General features: G+C 33.1%; 1 protein-coding gene across 13 annotated transcripts in view; it reads left to right on the top strand.

Moving 5' to 3' along the window:
- LOC127734527 (otoferlin-like) overlaps window positions 1–14,348 on the top strand; it is a 184,107-nt gene that overhangs the window by 75,553 nt on the left and 94,206 nt on the right. For 12 of the 13 annotated variants that reach the window (XR_007997662.1, XR_007997650.1, XR_007997658.1 and 9 more), the window contains exons 11-15: window positions 452–536; window positions 5,272–5,387; window positions 6,169–6,209; window positions 7,603–7,789; window positions 9,534–9,720. Coding sequence is in view for 4 of the 13 variants with exons in the window: in XM_052244494.1 (XP_052100454.1) it covers window positions 452–536; window positions 5,272–5,387; window positions 6,169–6,209; window positions 7,603–7,789; window positions 9,534–9,720 (616 nt within the window). In the remaining 9 variants the exon portion in view is untranslated. The remainder of the gene's footprint in view (window positions 1–451; window positions 537–5,271; window positions 5,388–6,168; window positions 6,210–7,602; window positions 7,790–9,533; window positions 9,721–14,348) is intronic. The other variant, XM_052244460.1, reaches the window with a different exon arrangement.

Genomic DNA, 14,348 nt, shown 5'->3' with positions numbered 1-14,348 from the left:
CTGGTATTACTTATATGCTTTGACTGTATATCATTATTCTATACAGATGAGGTTCATGAATTTCTTGTCTTATACACGGCTTTGGTCTGTATCACATAAGTTCTGGTTTGGGGAATATCTTGTGTGAGTGATTTATTTACTGCATGTACTATAAAGTGTTGATTACTTAAAATAAGTCAACACTTACAGTGTCATATTCTACATTATAGTTTTACTCATTTCCAATTTAAAAAAAATTATATTTCACACTCATTGGAAGATAACAGCATTTTAAAATATTCAGGAATGAAAATTTATAGTACTGAATCATAAAAAAATATAAATTTGAATATACTTGAATAATCGTTGAAATGCCACATGTAGAAAATGACATTAGTTAAAATATAATATAGGTTTGATTTTCAGGTAGAAGGATGATAATCTGTTATATTAACTGTATATCTTATATCAGGTATGTCAGTCTGGTCGACTTCTACGCAGTAATAAACCATTAGGAATGTATAAATTGGATGTAGCCACCGTCTATGCAAGCCAAGGTCTGTACTGTGCATATAGTCCATGTGAAACTAGTCCAAATAGTTGTTGTCTGTTTTACTTATCTTTTTATACTTTGCTTCAGTAGTACTTAATGCTACAATAACAACATTATTGTTTTAATTTTTGTTCTTTAGAATTTGCTATGATTTAACAATAATTATTTCCAGTTTCTTTGATATAACTTTAAATAAGTTCTTCTAAAAAGTAATCCCTGAATAGGAAGTATTTTCAATTTTTGACACTTACAACTCTTGGAATTAGAGACGAATGATATATGTAGCATTTATACTTACATAGATACCATCAATTCAAAATGTGTGAAAGATTTTTTTATGTAAAGAAGGCACATAAAAAAACCTGTAAACATGCATCTTTTCACATTTATTTACAATTTCTTGAAAACTTGTCCATAGAAATTTCTTTGAAGTTGATAGGTTTTGGATCTGAACATTCCTGTTTGACTTAAATTAAATTGATATGGGGTCATAGGATAAATTTATATTAGTAGAAATCAGTAAGTCTCAATTTGGAAAAAAATATTGAAAGGACAATTAAAAGAGTCTAGCTTTGCGACAGCATCACACTGCAAAATATCTGTTTTTATATGTTTAACATGCATCACTCAAAATGAAACAGTAAAAGCAAGGTCTTTGACCTCTATAATTTTAAAATTATTAAAAAAAGAAAATGATCACACCGAGAACATATCATTTCAAAGCAAATTCTATAGAATGAAATTTCATGAAATCTCAATTTTGAAAATATAAAAAAATATTTAGGGCACATTTTTTATGTATTCCATACATTTATAGATTTATTTCACATATTTTTATTGATTATATCTTTGAAAATATAATATGGTACATATATCATTTGGTATGGCCATAAGGTGACTTTCTATAATTTTGGTATCATTAAAATGTAAATGATCACACCAAGAATATATCATTTCAGAACAAAATTTAAGAAATCCCAATTTAAAGAGGAAAAAGGCAATTTTACTGTATTTTTTTATGTGTATTTCATGCTGCTGCACAATACACTTGTGGATCTATTTCCCAAGATTTTTAATAAGTTATTTCTCTGGAAGTGCATATATACATTTCTCAATGCATTAAAATTTAATGAAAATAATACAAAAGAATTGCTTAATTGTGTACAGGTTGCCTTATAAAACCATTTGCATGTTTTCTTTGATTTGCTTGATGTTTTAGTTTGTTGATGTCTGTTTTATTCATAGAATGAACTGAACTGGTGATATTTTAACATGAAAACCATAGATACTGAATAATGGTATTTAGATAAAGCATAGACATTATTCCTACCCATAAGAATGAAGTGGCTAAAATCTGGGAACAGTATATCTAACATATATATGTTCCTGGTAAAATATAGATCTTACATGAATTCATTTTTTAGCCTGTTGTTATGCTTGCTTATATTTTACCAACTTAAAGCTATATATAGCACCAATTTATTTGTTCTAAAAACTTATATATAAACTTTAGGGCATAGAAAATAAGGAAGGTATAAAAACTCTAAACACAATTTTTTTTTTATTTTGGTCTAAGTCTCTTTCTCTCATCAAACGACTTGCAATCTATACAACTAGAACAAAAATTGGGTGTGGTATAGAAATGTAAAAATCATTAATCTGGCTTCAGTCTGCAAGAGTTCTTTAGTAAGGCCAATTAAAATTAATTGATAGATTTTCATCCCCGCCCGCCCCTCTCAAATCGTTCCGCCCCAATTTTTTTTATTTTGAAAAATTAACGATTTCCGGATTTTGTTCATTTTCGTTACCAGTAACTGTCGATAATTTCGTTTCATTAATGACATCCTGTTTCAAATTTTGGTTTTTGCATTTCTTTGTATGTTTGATTCGTTATACATGTATATACATGATAGAACCTTATTATTACACTTGCATATATGAAGAACACGTCACAAGAGCGTTTCATATCTAATAAAAAATAAAAAATAAAATCCTCCCACCCACCCCATTTTTTTCAAAAATTTGGATGAAAATCTACTAATTAAATTTACTTGGCCTAAAGAATAATTACTAACCCAACCCAATTTATGTGTTTTGCAATGGCAGTCAAAATTATGTACCAGTTATCTCTAGATCCATCCACATTTTAAACCCTACAAATTAATATACTGTTCTCTTATTTCATTCCTGAATATGTATAAAAATTAATGCCACTTTAAGGACACAATAATCAACTCCAGAAAAACACAATTACGTTGGTAGTTTTCTTCCCAATCATCATGTATATACAGGACACTTTAAACTGGGTCATAGGGATGGAATAGTGTACTTGGATTAATGTGCTCTTTTTGATAAAATGAGGCTTAAATGCAAGAGGGACTTGTTGTTGTTGTACTGGTATTCATTATACTAAACCCCTAACGTGAGGGATTGTGCTTGATTTTAAAATGATGGAGACATAATCTTTCAATCAGTTTAATGAGGTCTGGAGCTGGCTTAACTGCTAATAGTCCTTTGTTAATTTATGTGCTTAGTTTCTTTTGTTACCTTTTCTGACATCGGACTCAGACTTCTTTTAAACTGAGTTTAACTGTGCGTATTGCTGTGTGTTTGTTTATTCTATATTGGCTAGAGATCTCACAAAACATGTTTAACCCCGCTGCATTTTTGCGCCTGTCCCATGTCAGGAGCCTCTGGCCTTTGTAAGTCTTGTATGTTTTTTTTTATTTTAGTTCATTTATATGTTTTGGAGTTTAGTATGACGTCCATTTTCACTGAACAAGAACACATTTTTATTTAGGGCCAGCCGAAGCATATTTCCGGATGCAGGATTTTCTCGCTGTGTTGAAGACCCATTGGTGGCCTTCAGCTGTTTTCTGCTCTTCGGTCAGGTTGTTGTCTCTTTGACACATTCCCCATTTCCATTCTCAATTTTATTTATTGTATATTATTTTAGTACTTGTGTTTGTGTACTTCTTGATCAATCAAAATGGGATATGCTTCCAGGTTCTTAAACCCTTATTGATTGATTCCGTTGTAAGTTTCTGTTATCATGACACTAACCAATCATTACCCTGATTTAATTTAATTTTCCAATCAAGGCACTAATTTTACCCCTGCTCCAAATATGCTGCCCAACCTCTGTTCTTCCATCTGTTCGTCCATGTGTCCATCCATCCTCCCAACGATCTAATAAAGTTTTTGTGGCATTTTTCTCAGGAACTATAAATCAGAGCTTCATGAAATTTGGTAGCAAGCTTTATGTGACAATGTTTTACAGTTTGATGCATTTTACATTCATCGCTTATCAGCTTCATGTTTACCAAATACTTGTATATTCTTACACATGATAAACATGAATGAAATTATCAGTGCATTTTTCTAAGTAACTGTGAAACAGAGCTTCTGAAAATTTGGTATCAAACCTTGTGTTTGTGCATGCTATACCATGTTGTGCATATTTCATTCATCTTTCATCAACTTCCTGTTAAACAATATAAGTTATCTATGTTCATATCCATAGATATGGATATTTTAATACCCTGAAGTATCCAAGTACACCCTGAGGTTCAGCCGAAGGGTGTACAGGGTACTGAAGGGTGCTAAAATATCCATATCTACGGATATGAACGTAGATAACGAATTTATCCCCGGTCTTAGTCTAAATCTGGCGATTTTTAGAGAAATTCGACCACAAAGTTAAACGTGAAAGCAACGTTTTTTTCATTTTTTAAATATCTTTTATTGAAATTTGGGAATTTGACATATTTTTAACTGGGTGTAGGGTACTACCTTTGGTAGAACCCTACAGGTAGACAAATATAAGACGTTTTTAAACTAGAGACAGAGAAACTGAAATGGGTCGAATTTGGCGCACAATGTTGTGAGAGTTACATCATAAACAGTGTGACGTCAACGTTGGTCATTTGCATAGCTAGGTCAGTAGTACCGTTCATTGACAATGTGGCTGCATAGTGATGCATTTACTAAAATGAGTGCAAATAATCGATATAATAAGATAAAATCGTTAGTGGATTAAATATTTAATCATACAGACATCATGGAAAATCTACAGAATTCGATATTTCATAAGGAACAACCATGGAACTAAGGAAAACGCGCGTGAAATCCCCGATGTAATGGGTAGCAACGTCCGGGGATATGGGTTAGCAACACCCAGGGGCTATGGGTTTTGTAACGACGTGCGTTAACCAATCAAACTCCTAGAAATATACTAAGCCGGGGATAAATAATTATATATACTTATCTTTGATTTTTTTTTATTTATATTGTTACAATATTCATTATTTTATTCGGACTATTATTTATTCAAAGGTATGTGTCTGGATGATACATAAAGTTAATAGTTAGCCATTAGTGTTTTATACATTGATCAAACTTGGCGATTGTTCATGTTATGATGTCTGATATAATTCTGTCATCAGACACAATACATTAAGATGTTTTTATTGCATAGAGATGAATTACAACCAATAATGCCCCAATGCATTAAAAAAATGTAGAAGATATACCATTTCCTTTTTTTCTCCATTAATGTTCTTTGTTATTTGTAGAATATTATTTTCAATAGTCATATTAATTTTATCGTAATTATATAATTCATTTAATAAATATGTTATTGGGCGGCATAGGTAATTAATTAAATATTTTTTTCTGAAAATTCAAGGATAATATATGCTGAGGTTTTTAGCATATTCTATATGTCTTTTGAATTATAGATCACCAGTTTTACCATAAGTGGGCCATGTTAACTGACCCAGATGACATCAATGGTGGTTTGAAAGGATACCTTAAATGTGATATTGCTGTAATTGGCAAAGGAGATTCCATAAAGGTAAGCAACCTCACACTGCGATGAAATAAAGAGAAAACCAAAATATGGTACCATTTTCTATGTTAAAGAAAGGTGTATGCCCTTATTGTTTATATAGCTTAAGATAAAAAAATATAATGAATTATTATATTAATAGAACCAGAGGCTTATATATTTACATTACATGCAAATCTTGATATCTTATTTGGTTACATGTGAAATTTAGTACTGGATGAAATATCCAAATTTATTATATTTAATTTAGAAATAGATATTGAAATTATCCAGATAGTATGCAATCTCATTTAATAATACAGAGAATAATTTGTATATTTCAAAGGTACCTAACATTTGTAGCAATTTTGAGCAATGAAAAATAACAATAAGACATTGCATACCTTAATTGTCAAAACCTTGAATATTGTTAAAATACATCACTAGTTACACTAATTGGTATATGGCCTTGAAAATGCTCTTGTAATTTAAGTTTTTTCCTGGTGAAGAATCAACTATAAACACAATCTTCACATCAAAGATTGAGCTGTTTGAAAAGGAGTCTAAAGTAGTCAGGAAAGGTTGTACTATTAATTTTTGGTTATCAAAAATGAAATATGAAACAGTTCAAATATCAAAAGCTTAATCAAATGTTTCTATTTCTGATACCAGAACCCTTATGAAAATATCTCTATTGATAAAAGCAACCAAAAATTACCTATCACCTATAACATAAAATAGAATGTGTCTATTGATTCAAAGGTGTCTCCAACACATCAAAGACTTAATATAATGTTGTTTTTAACAGGTGCCTCCAAAGACAGACAAAGATGAGGATGATATTGAAGGGTAATTATCTACCATTAATAACACATAATCAGCTCCATCAGCATCTACTGTATTTTGGCTGTATTTAAGTACTGATTGTAACCTTAAGCAAGATACAATAAATCTCCTATTCTCAGGTTAGTTTTTGTCTTGTCTGGCAAGACATAGGTGTTGCTTTTTTCGGCAATGTCGTCGTTGGTGTTGTCAATAATTTTAAAGTTTTCTGCTTAATTCAGTTTAATAGGAAGTTGCATTACTATCAGTACATATCAATTTGATGACTATTTTGAGGCCCTGCTCCCAAGGTCATGGTTCAGCAACTTTCAATTACCAGTAACAAGCAATTTTCAATGTTAAGTTTTCTGCTTAAATTAGTTTAATAGGAACTACTTGTGATAGATCAATGATATCTATAAAGTTGCATTACTATCAGTACATCTCAGTTTGACAATCATTTTTACATGATGCCCTCTATGCCATGGTCCAGAAACTTTGAATTAATTAGCAATGTTGCTGTCCATCAGATTGTCTTTTTCTGAATTTTCTGCCGACAGGCGAGACATTTATTCTTATAATGTGTAAGTACCTCTGCTGATGAGCTATTAGTCTTCCCAGGTACCGTTCACCTGAAAGCCAAAGAAATGATTAAAAGGATACATTTTCTTTTTGTAAATTTTGTAATTATACTAACTAAACTTAGATTGCAACTCTCTCAGGCAAAGTTATGGACATTATTATTTTACTTTTTTGGTTTTGATGTTCATACAATATCGTGAGCAGATTTGATATTCTTAAATCAATATGTCATATACTTAGTTTTCCACAATATGTCGGTTTCACTGCTGGTGGACTGTTAGACCCCAAGGGTGCCAGCCCCAGAATATAGCCAATGTTTTGGTATTCACATGATTGTGAAATGATACATCTTTTGGGGGTAGATAGTGCATAGAATGCAATCAAAAACCCTTATGTCACTGGTTTCATAGCTACATCATATAATCCTCATCTCCCCTTTTGAAAAAAAATGAAAACAACACATTAAATAATTTCATGTGTCCAAGCGCTTTTCTGGATGTACCTTCTTCGGGAACGCTCAAATTTTAATATTTGAAAGCCGAGGATTGAAATTTCAAAAACATAGTTCAGTGAGGTGAACTTTCCCTAGGTCATATCCATGCCCATTAACAAATAATGTATATTCAGATATTCAAGTTATAAAATGGTATGAATAACCATACTTGTCAAAAAAACTATTTTTAGTAAAAGTTACATATGTTGTGTATGGACTATGGATATAAGAAAATATATGTTTAAAAAAAAATTACAATTATTGACAAAGGAAGAAAACTTCAATTTGAAAAATTGCCTAAATGTGTTTTATTGCAATTCAATTGCAGAATGTTTTTGTTTACAGAAATCTGTTGTTACCAGATGGTGTGTCCTCCGACAGATCACGTGCTAAATATGTGATACGTATACACAAAGCTCAGGGCTTACCTAAGATGAACACAGGAATTGTAGCCAATGTTAAGAAAGCCTTTACTGGTGAAAGTAAAGATCTAGTGGATCCTTATGTTAAAGTGTCCTTTGCTGGTCATGTGGTAAGTCTGATGTTAAACATTGAAATAATGTTTATGACAATAATTCAATTCAAAACACTACATTATTTAGTGTTATAAATAGGTCAAATGGGGTTATTAGTTTTATCTTCTGATTGTTTCACATTTTGCTAACCTAGGGCCTTTTACAGCTTACTATATATTATGGGTCATTGCTCATTGTTGAAGGCAATACAGTTATTGTTAGTTTGTTGTTTGCATCCTTGTCCGTTAGTCCTTTGTGGATAGTTGTCTCATTGGCAATCATACTAAATCTCCTTGGTGGATAGTTGTCTCATTGGCAATCATACTAAATCTCCTTGGTGGATAGTTGTCTCATTGGCAATCATACTAAATCTCCTTGGTGGATAGTTGTCTCATTGGCAATCATACTAAATCTCCTTGGTGGATAGTTGTCTCATTGGCAATCATACGAAATCTCCTTGGTGGATAGTTGTCTCATTGGCAATCATACCAAATCTCCTTGGTGGATAGTTGTCTCATTGGCAATCATACTAAATCTCCTTGGTGGATAGTTGTCTCATTGGCAGTCATACCAAATCTCCTTGGTGGATAGTTGTCTCATTGGCAATCATACCAAATCTCCTTGGTGGATAGTTGTCTGATTGGCAATCAAATCTCCGTGGTAGGTAGTTGTCTCATTGGCAATCATACCAAATCTCCGTGGTAGGTAGTTGTCTCATTGGCAATCATACCAAATCTCCTTGGTGGATAGTTGTCTTATTGGCAATCATACTAAATCTCCTTGGTGGATATTTGTCTATTTGGCAATCATACTAAATCTCCTTTGTGGATAGTTGTCTTATTGGCAATCATACTAAATCTCCTTAATTTTATACAACTATTATGAAAAAAAGAAATTATGAAGTTTTTTTATCCTCAATGAAAAAAAGGAAGATGCCATATTATTTTGAATTCCTTTCATCCCTCTGCCCATTTGTCTGCTAAAGGGGATATAACTTAGCCTACAGTGTTAAAGGTAGAAAGTTTTCATTTTGCAGATGACTATTGTTTAATTTGTGGTACTAGTACCTGAGATTAGTGGTTACTCCGATAACTTTACATGTTATGCTATATTGGTTTGTATTGAATTCAATGTCCAAGTTCAATTGCAGATTCAAAGTGATCTATATTTCAGACTGAAGTTAAATTTCAATTCAAGAATGTTTACCCGTAATTATTATGTAAGGTATATCAATATACAGATAACTCCAGGAGATATGTTTTTGGTTAAGAATATGAAATATCATAAAATAGATAATAATTCTATTTTTATGCATACACAACATTGTGATAGTTGTTCGGTTGTATGAATGAAGTCCCATGCATTTCATTGATAATTGACACGGATGGACATGAAGGTGTGACGTTGCTACACTGTTCTGGACTTCATTGCTTAATATTTTCGAGTATCAGGTCTTGTCAATGATATAGAAATATATTAGGCAGGCAGATCAAAGAGAAAATGTACAAATTGCTTATTAAATCAACTACTGAATGGCCTTTAACAATAATAAAACCTATGCAGTAAAGTAAGCTATTAAGGGCCCCTATCAAGCATATTTGAGAAGGAGGCTAACTTTGTAATTGTTATAGCCTGTGTTTTATATTGCAGGGTAAAACAAATGTACAGAAAGGGTTCTATGAACCTATGTTTTATATTGCAGGGTAAAACAGATGTACAGATTACAGAAAGGGTCCTATGAACCTATGTTTTATATTGCAGGGTAAAACAGATGTACAGAAAGGGTCATATGAACCTATATGGAACCAGCAGATAGTATTCACAGAAATGTTTCCACCATTATGTCGTAGACTCAAAATACAACTACGTGATAAAAATAAAGTCAATGATGATATTATAGGAACCCACTTTTTAGATCTAGCCAAAATATCCAATGAGGGAGACAAAGGTATTACTTATAGATGATATGCATATAATAATATCCATGCAAAATGTGATTTTCTAATGATAAGATAATCAATAAAGCCGTCTTCAGGTTACATGCCTGAAAATATCTTCTGAATGTGTTTGAAAGATTAGCACTGAGAAGTTCAACATTATCTCTCCTTTACTCATTGCATTGAATCTCATGTGACCTAAAAGACCACAGTCAACTGCTCTCATGATTTAGCCCCTGGTTTGTCACCTGTCATCTGTAAACTTTTCATTTTTATGGTTTACCCTTGTACATCTGTACGTCCAGAAATTGGTTTCTGTTCTCTAACTTTAGTTTGCCTCAACCAAATGTTATGAAGTTTATACATAATGCTTATTACCAGCAAACACAGATCAAGATTGAATTTGGTGTCCTTTCTCCAGTTATGTCCCTTTATAAATGGAAAAATTGCTTAATTTGTTGTTTCCACACTCTAACTTACTTTGCCTCTTCCAAATGTTATTAAACTTATACACAATGCTTAACAGAAATTTGTTTTACAGAAAACAGCAGTAAGTGTAATTGGTGTGGCTTATCTCGATAGATTTAACAATATTAATATTTTGTCAGTCTGTTACACAGTTTGAAAATAACACAGTCACTTTTTATACCCCACGCAACGAGTTGCGGAGGGTATAATATTTTTGACCCGTCCGTCTGTCCATCTGTCCGTCCGTCAGTCCGTCAGTCCTATTTCTTGTCATCGCAACTCCTCTCAAACCACACAACAGAATTTCACGAAACCTTTTTAGATAATAAGGACATACTATGTAGTTGTGCATATCAACAGGAAATTACGATTCAATTTTTTTTCTAGGAGTTACGCCCCTTTGAACTTATTTACTTTAATGTACTACTGCAACAGTTTGTCATCGCAACTCCTCTCAAACCACACAACAGAATTTCATGAAACCTTTTCAGATAATAAGGACATAATACGTAGATGTGCATATTGACAGGAAATTACGATTCAATTTTTTTTCCAGGAGTTACGCCCCTTTGAACTTATTTGCCCAATATACTACTGCAACCTTTTGTCATCACAACTCCTCTCAAACCACACAACAGAATTTCATGAAACCTTTTCAGATAATTAGGACATAATACGTAGATGTGCATATTGACAGAAAATTACGATTCAATTTTTTTTCCAGGAGTTACGCCCCTTTGAACTTATTTGCCCAATATACTACTGCAACCTTTTGTCATCGCAACTCCTCTCAAACCACACAACAGAATTTCATGAAACCTTTTCAGATAATAAGGACATACTACGTAGATGTGCATATCGACAGGAAATTACGGTTTAATTTTTTTTCCAGGAGTTAGACCCCTTTGAACTTATTTGCCCAATATACTACTGCAACCTTTTGTCATCGCAACTCCTCTCAAACCACACAACAGAATTGCATGAAACCTTTTCAGATAATAAGGACATACTACGTAGATGTGCATATCGACAGGAACTTATGATTCATTTTTTTTTCCAGGAGTTACGCCCCTTTGAACTTATTTGCTTTAATGAACTACTGCAACAGTTTGTCATCGCAACTCCTCTGAAACCACACAACAGAATTTCATGAAACCTTTTTAGATAATAAGGACATACTATGTAGTTGTGCATATCGACAGGAAATTATGATTCATTTTTGTCGAGCCTGCGACTTTTGTCGCAGAAAGCTCGACATAGGGATAGCGATCCGGCGGCGGCAGCGTTAGCTAACTTCTTAAAAGCTTTATATTTTAGAAGATGGAAGACCTGGATGCTTCATACTTTGTATATGGATGCCTCATGTTACGAAGTTTCCGTCAGTCACATGTCCAATGTCCTTGACCTCATTTTCATGGTTCAGTGACTACTTGAAAAAAAAGTTCAGATTTTTGTAATGTTAAATTCTCTCTTATTATAAGTAATAGGATAACTATATTTGGTATGTGCGTACCTTGCAAGGTCCTCATGCCCATCAGACAGTTTTCACTTGACCTCGACCTCATTTCATGGATCAGTGAACAAGGTTAAGTTTTCGTGGTCAAGTCCATATCTCAGATACTATAAGCAATAGGTCTAGTATATTCGGTGTATGGAAGGACTGTAAGGTGTACATGTCCAACTGGCAGGTGTCATCTGACCTTGACCTCATTTTCATGGTTCAGTGGTTATAGTTAAGTTTTTGTGTTTTGGTCTGTTTTTCTTATACTGTATGCAATAGGTCTACTATATTTGGTGTATGGAATGATTGTAAGGTGTACATGTCTAGCTGGCAGGTGTCATCTGACCTTGACCTCATTTTCATGGTTCAGTGGTCAAAGTTAAGTTTTTGAGTTTTGGTCTTTCTTTCTAATACTGCATGCAATAGGTCAGCTATATTTGGTGTATGGAATGATTGTAAGGTGTACATGTCTAGCTGGCAGGTGTCATCTTACCTTGACCTCATTTTCATGGTTCAGTGGTCAAAGTTAAGTTTTTGAGTTTTGGTCTTTTTTTCTAATACTATATGCAATAGTTCAACTATATTTGGTGTATGGAAATATTTTATGATCTATATGTCAGTCACGCAGGTTTTATTTGACCTTGACCTCATTTTCAAGGTTCATTGCTCAGTGTTAAGTTTTTGTGTTTTCGTCTGTTTTTCTTAAACTATAAGCAATAGGTCAACTATATTTATTGTATGGAAGAATTGTTAGCTGTACATGACTGCTAGAATGGTTCATCTGACCTTGACCTCATTTTCATGGTTCATTGGTCAATCTTTAGTTTACTTGGTTAATGTTAAGTTTATGTGACAGTTGTAATAAAGCTTTATATTTAGGACTATCAACATAATATCAATGATTAGTAAAGAAGGCGAGACATTTCAGCATGTGCACTCTTGTTGTGTTTTAGTCTGTTTTTCTTATACTGTATGCAATAGGTTTACTCTATTTTGTGTATGGAATGATTGTAAGGTGTACATGTCTAGCTGGCAGGTGTCATCTGACCTTGATCTTATTTTCATGGTTCAGTGGTCAAAGTTAAGTTTTTGAGTTTTGGTCTTTTTTTCTAATACTATATGCAATAGTTCAACTATATTTGGTGTATGGAAATATTTTATGATCTATATGTCAGTCACGCAGGTTTTATTTGACCTTGACCTCATTTTCAAGGTTCATTGCTCAGTGTTAAGCTTTTGTGTTTTGGTCTGTTTTTCTTAAACTATAAGCAATAGGTCAACTATATTTGTTGTATGGAAGAATTGTTAGCTGTACATGACTGCTAGCATGGTTCATCTGACCTTGACCTCATTTTCATGGTTCAGTGGTCAAAGTTAAGTTTTTGAGTTTTGGTCTCTTTTTCTAATACTTTATGCAATAGTTCAACTATATTTGGTGTATGGAAATATTTTATGATCTATATGTCAGTCACGCAGGTTTTATTTGACCTTGACCTCATTTTCAAGGTTCATTGCTCAGTGTTAAGTTTTTGTGTTTTGGTCTGTTTTTGTCGAGCCTGCGACTTTTGTCGCAGAAAGCTCGACATATGGATAGTGTTCCAGCGGCGGCGTTAGCTTACTTCTTAAAAGCTTTATATTTTAGAAGGTGGAAGACCTGGATGCTTCATACTTTGTATATGGATGCCTCATGTTATGAAGTTTCCGTCAGTCACATGTCCAATGTCCTTGACCTCATTTTCATGGTTCAGTGACTACTTGAAAAAAAAGTTAACATTTTTTGTAATGTTAAATTCTCTCTTAATATAAGTAGTAGGATAACTATATTTGGTATGTGCGTACCTTGCAAGGTCCTCATGCCCGTCAGACAGTTTTAACTTTACCTCGACCTCATTTCATGGATCAGTGAACAAGGTTAAGTTTTGGTGGTCAAGTCCATATCTCAGATACTATAAGCAATAGGTCTAGTATATTTGGTGTATGGAAGGACTGTAAGGTGTACATGTCCAACTGGCAGGTGTCATCTGACCTTGACCTCATTTTCATGGTTCAGTGGTTATAGTTAAGTTTTTGTGTTTTGGTCTGTTTTTCTTATACTGTATGCAATAGGTCTACTATTTTTGGTGTATGGAATGATTGCAAGGTGTACATTTCTAGCTGGCAGGTGTCATCTGACCTTGACCTCGTTTTCATGGTTCAGTGGTCAAAGTTAAGTTTTTGAGTTTTGGTCCTTTTTTCTAATACTATATGCCATAGGTCAACTATATTTGGTGTAAGGAAATATTTTATGATCTATATGTCAGTCACGCAGGTTTTATATGACCTTGACCTCATTTTCACAGTTCATTGCTCAGTGTTAAGTTTTTGTGTTTTGGTCTGTTTTTCTTAAACTATAAGCAATAGGTCAACTATATTTGTTATATGGAAGAATTGTTAACTGTACATGTCTGCCTGGCACGGTTCATCTGACCTTGACCTCATTTTCATGGTTCATTGGTCAATGATTAGTTTTCTTGGTTAATGTTAAGTTTATGTGACAGTTGTAATAAAGCTTTATACTTAGGACTATCAACATAATATCAATGATTAGTAAAGAAGGCGAGACATTTCAGCGTGTGCACTCTTGTTTTTTCTTAGTGTTACGCCCCTTTGAACTTATTTGCTTCAATGTAC

The sequence above is a fragment of the Mytilus californianus genome, unplaced genomic scaffold, assembly GCF_021869535.1.
Source record: "Mytilus californianus isolate M0D057914Y unplaced genomic scaffold, xbMytCali1.0.p SCAF_1, whole genome shotgun sequence".
Classification (NCBI taxonomy): Eukaryota; Metazoa; Mollusca; class Bivalvia; order Mytilida; family Mytilidae; genus Mytilus; species Mytilus californianus.
Note: the sequence above shows the minus strand (reverse complement) of the source record. Positions and strands in the feature narration are given on the sequence as shown.